The sequence below is a fragment of the Tupaia chinensis genome, unplaced genomic scaffold (genome assembly GCF_000334495.1).
Source record: "Tupaia chinensis unplaced genomic scaffold, TupChi_1.0 Scaffold000403_1, whole genome shotgun sequence".
In the NCBI taxonomy this organism is placed as follows: Eukaryota; Metazoa; Chordata; class Mammalia; order Scandentia; family Tupaiidae; genus Tupaia; species Tupaia belangeri.
Genome location: NW_006159905.1, coordinates 847587 through 852190, shown reverse-complemented (window position 1 = coordinate 852190; position 4604 = coordinate 847587). Strand labels below are relative to the sequence as shown.

The window sequence follows — 4604 nt, the reverse complement described above, 5'->3', positions numbered from 1 at the left end:
CTGTGTCACTGGACTCCCATGTAATTGACCGTGGTTTGAGTCCCAGACCCAGTGACTTAAACTCACACCGGGCGCGTGTGCGTGCGTGACCAAGGTCCCGAGAGGAGAATGGAGGAGAAGGGATTGCGGTGTTGCCATCCCCCGGGAGGGGGATGGTGATTTCTCGCTTTATGTCTCTCTGTCTCTCTCTGTCTTTCTGGTGAGTGCACATGCCCTGTAGCAAAAACCTCTAAATAAATAAATAAATAAATCTTTTTTTTTTTTAAAGGGAGAATAAGATATTTGAGCTTATATAATAAGCCAGTGGGACCCAGCAATCCCGCTTCTGGGTGTGCAGAGGTAAAATCACCACTTTACAAAGATATTTACACTCTGATGTTCATTATAGCACCATCCACAATAGTCAAGATGTGGAAACAACCTGGGTGTCCACCGGCGGATGAATGGATACAGCGTGATGCATAGCTATGTAGATATACGCACACACACAATGGAATATTATTCAGTCTTTAAAATGAATATTCCGCCACTTGCCGCAACACGCATGGATCTAGTGGACATTATGCTAAGTGAAATAAACTAGACACAGAAGGAAAAATACTGTGTAATCTCACCAAAAAAAAAAGTGACGTAGAGATAGAAAATAAAACAGTGGTGGGACCAGCAGTTGGCATAATGGCTGTGTCGCTGGACTCCCATGTAGTTGACTGCAGTTCAAGTCCTGGACCCAGTGGCTTAAACTCATGCCGGGCATGTGTGAGTGTGTGTCCAAGATCCCGAGAGGAGAATGGAGGAGAAGGGATTGTGGTGTGGCCATCCCACTTGGGGGGTGATTTCTCACTTTCTGTCTCTCTGTCTCTCCCTGTCTTTCTGGCGAGCACCCACGCCCTATAGCAAAAGCTCCTCCCTCCCTCCAAAAAGAAAAATAAAAACAGTGGTAAAAACAAACAAACAAAAAAATAGTGATTACCAGGGCTGAAGTTGGGAGAGAGAAGTAGAGACATACAGGTTACAAAGTACGTTTTTTTTTTAAGAATTTTTTAAAACTTTATGTATTTACTTACTTTTTTTAATTTGACCAGCTAGAGACAGAGTGAGAGAGAGAGACAGGGAAAGTGAGAAAGGAAGCTGCCAGATCTGGGACTCGAACTGCAATCGGCCATGTGGGAGTTCATTGCCCTTAGCCACCACGCCACCTGCTGGCCCTACATAGTACTTTTGACACGGAGGGGAAAATTGAGTTACTACGTGAGATAATGGATAATTTGTTCCACTATAATAACCATTTTACTACATATATTTAGCTCACACCCTTATGTTGTATATCTTAACTATATATAATAAAATTTATTTTTTAAAATCAAGTGGGGAAATAGAATATAAAAGCTGATGGGAAGGACCTAGTTCAGAGCGAGGGACTGAATAAAAGGGATAATCTACCCCTTTAAGGTTTTTTATTAAGTTGATTTCTTTCTTTTTTTTTTTTAAATAATTATTTTATTTAATTTTATTTGACCAGAGTAAGAGGGAGAGTGAGAAGGCAAGGCACCAGGTCTGAGACTTGAACTACAGTCAGCCACGTGGGAGTCCAACACCTTAACCACCACGCCACCTGCTGGCCCCTAACTTGGTTTATTTCTTCCATGAGCAAGAGAGACAGAGAGAGAGAGAGACCCTCCCACAGCCTCAGCCAACCCTGAGTCATGGACATGTGTGTGCCTGGCCTACTCCGGGAAGTCTCCAGGCTTGAACCCTGAATCTTCCCAGCTTTGCAGAACATTGCATTTGACTCCTGCACCACTGGCTGGCCCCATACTCCTCAAGGCTTGTGAGAGGACACTCCAGTGGGAGCTGGAATCCAGGAGCTTAGGGGAGGGCTGGCCCTGGGTACCCTTCTGCTAATGCAGTCGACATGGGAGTGTGCACATTTACACGCCAGGCACAGGGATAAGCCGTCAGAACAGCCCTGTTCTCCTGGAGCTCCCATTCTGGTAGAGGGAGAAAGACAACAGGAGTAAATACACACACCGGCCAATCAGGCAGCAGTTCCTGCCAGGAAGAGCAGGAGCAGAAAGAACACTGAGAGCGAGTCCTGGCTGGCTGCTCCGGCCGGGCATCCGGAAGGCTCTCGGGGGGGCATGACCTGTGAGTTAAGATTTGATGAGAAGGAGCCACCCTTGAAGAGCTGAGTGCAGAGCATTCCAGACAGAAGGAATATTTGGTGCAAAGGCCTTTGGACTAGGGGAAGCTTGTTCTGTTTGGGGTACAGACAAAAGACGGGTGTGTGGGGAACACGGGAGAAGGAGGGGAGTGGGTCGTGGTCACGCAATGACATTAGAGTGTAGAAACCAGATCTGCCCGGGGAGGTGACGCTTTGCAGTTGGGCTGAATGGGAATTGTGACATGCCAGTGAGTTGGGCAGTTGGGCGGCGAGTGGGTGTGGGACTTGGGTGTGTGTTGGGGAGAAGGGGGGGTCCATTTTGTCTTCTCTAAGCAGCTCTCACACTTGCCCTCTCTCCCTGCAGCCTCCTGAATGATGCCAGCCCAATGTCCCCTAACCTCCAGTCTGGCCCTCCTGGTGCTGCTGGGCACGGCCAGATCAGGCCCCTTCTCTCCACGGTCTAATGGGACACTCCCAGCTCCACGGCCCCCGCCCAGGCCAGGGGGCCGCGCCGTGGAGGCAGGACGGGAAAGCTCTTCTCAACTTTACGAGCACACGGTCGAAGGAGGGGAAAAGCAAGTGGTATTCACCCACCGCATTAACCTGCCCCCTTCCGCGGGCTGTGGCTGTCCCCCTGGCCTGGAGCCTGCCCCTGCTTCAGAGGTGCAGGCCCTGAGGGTCCGGCTGGAGATCCTGGAGGAGCTGGTGAAGGGGCTCAAGGAGCAGTGCTCTGGGGGATGTTGTCCTGCAGCTGCCCAGGCTGGCACGGGTAAGGGACCACAGCACGGAAGCACAGACGAGGAGGGCGGAGGCGGGTTACGATGGCCATCGCTAGCGTGTAAAGAATCTTGGTATGGGACCAGTGGATGGTGTAATGGTTATGTTGCTGGACTCCCACATAGTCGACCCGGGTTGGAGGCCTGGACCCAGCGGCCTAAAACTCACACCGGGCGTGTATGCATGCATGCCCAAGATCCCAAGAGGAGAATGGAGGAGAAGGGATTGTGGCATGGCCATCCCCTTTGAGGGGTGATTTCTTACTTTCTGTCTCCCGGCGAGTGCACGTGTCCTATAGCAGAAGTCTCTCTTAAAAAAAAATCTTGGGACCAGCAGTTAGTGTAATGGCTATGTCGCTGAACTCCCATATAGTCGGCCACGGTTCGCATCCTGGACCGAGTGGCTTAAAACTCATGCCGGTGCGTGTGCATGCGTGCCCAAGATCCCGAGAGGAGAATGGAGGAGAAGGGATTGCGGCGTGGCCATCCCCCCTGAGGGGTGATTTCTCACTTTCTGTCTCTCTGTCTCTCTGTCTGGCGAATGCACGTACCCTATAGCGAAACCTCTCAAAAAAAAATCTTGGTATAAATTAGGAACAGGCACCTTCTTGCCCCTAGGGGTGGTAGGTACAGTCCAGGGCACACTGGGAGAGCGGCGCTGGGTTGGCATATTTTAGAGCCCTGAGAGGCCACGTCTACTCAGGGCGCCAAGATGACCTTAGGAAATGAAGCTGGGCCTGCGGGAGGGCTGGCGGGCAGGAGCAGTGTAGGCTCAGCCTTTCTCCCCACCGAGACAGGCCTGCCTTTTCGTCCGGTTACAGGCCAGACCGACGTCCGAAGCCTCTGCAGCCTACACGGCGTGTTTGATCTGAGCCGCTGCGCCTGTTCCTGCGAGCCCGGCTGGGGTGGGCCCACGTGCTCGGACCCCACCGACACTGGGGTGCCTCCATCCTCCCTGCCCGCAGCCACAGGGAGCTGCCCGGACGACTGCAATGACCAGGGTCGCTGCGTCCGCGGTCGCTGCGTGTGCTTCCCCGGCTACACCGGGCCCAGCTGCGGCTGGCCTTCCTGCCCGGGGGACTGCAAAGGCCGTGGGCGCTGCGTGCAGGGCGTGTGCGTGTGCCGGGCCGGCTTCTCCGGGGAAGACTGCGGCCAGCGCGCCTGCCCCCGGGGCTGCAGCCAGAGGGGGCGCTGCGAGGACGGCCGGTGCGTGTGCAACCCCGGCTACACGGGCGAGGACTGCGGGGCGAGGAGCTGCCCTCGGGGCTGCAGCCAGAGGGGGCGCTGCGAGGACGGCCGGTGCGTGTGCAACCCCGGCTACAGGGGAGAGGACTGTGGGATGAGGAGCTGCCCTCGGGGCTGCAGCCAGCGGGGCCGCTGCGAGGACGGCCGGTGCGTCTGTGATCCGGGCTATACTGGCGAGGACTGCGGCTCGCGGAGCTGCCCCTGGGACTGCGGCGACGGCGGGCGTTGCGTGGACGGCCGCTGCGTGTGCTGGCCCGGCTACACCGGGCCCGACTGCGGCGCGCGCGCCTGCCCCCGAGACTGCCGGGGCCGCGGGCGCTGCGAGAACGGCGTGTGCGTGTGCAACGCGGGCTACACCGGCGAGGACTGCGGCGTGCGCAGCTGCCCTGGGGACTGTCGGGGGGGGGGGCGCCCGGGAGGGG

The 4604-nt window shown here is 55.3% G+C and overlaps 1 protein-coding gene across 1 annotated transcript in view; it reads left to right on the top strand.

Annotated features, from left to right (window-relative positions):
- The window catches only part of TNXB (tenascin XB), an 85461-nt gene that overhangs the window by 17062 nt on the left and 63795 nt on the right, over nt 1–4604 (top strand). The window contains 2 exon segments of the mRNA XM_027774133.1: nt 2526–2930; nt 3759–4590. Coding sequence (XP_027629934.1) covers nt 2534–2930; nt 3759–4590 — 1229 coding nt within the window. The 5' untranslated portion in view covers nt 2526–2533.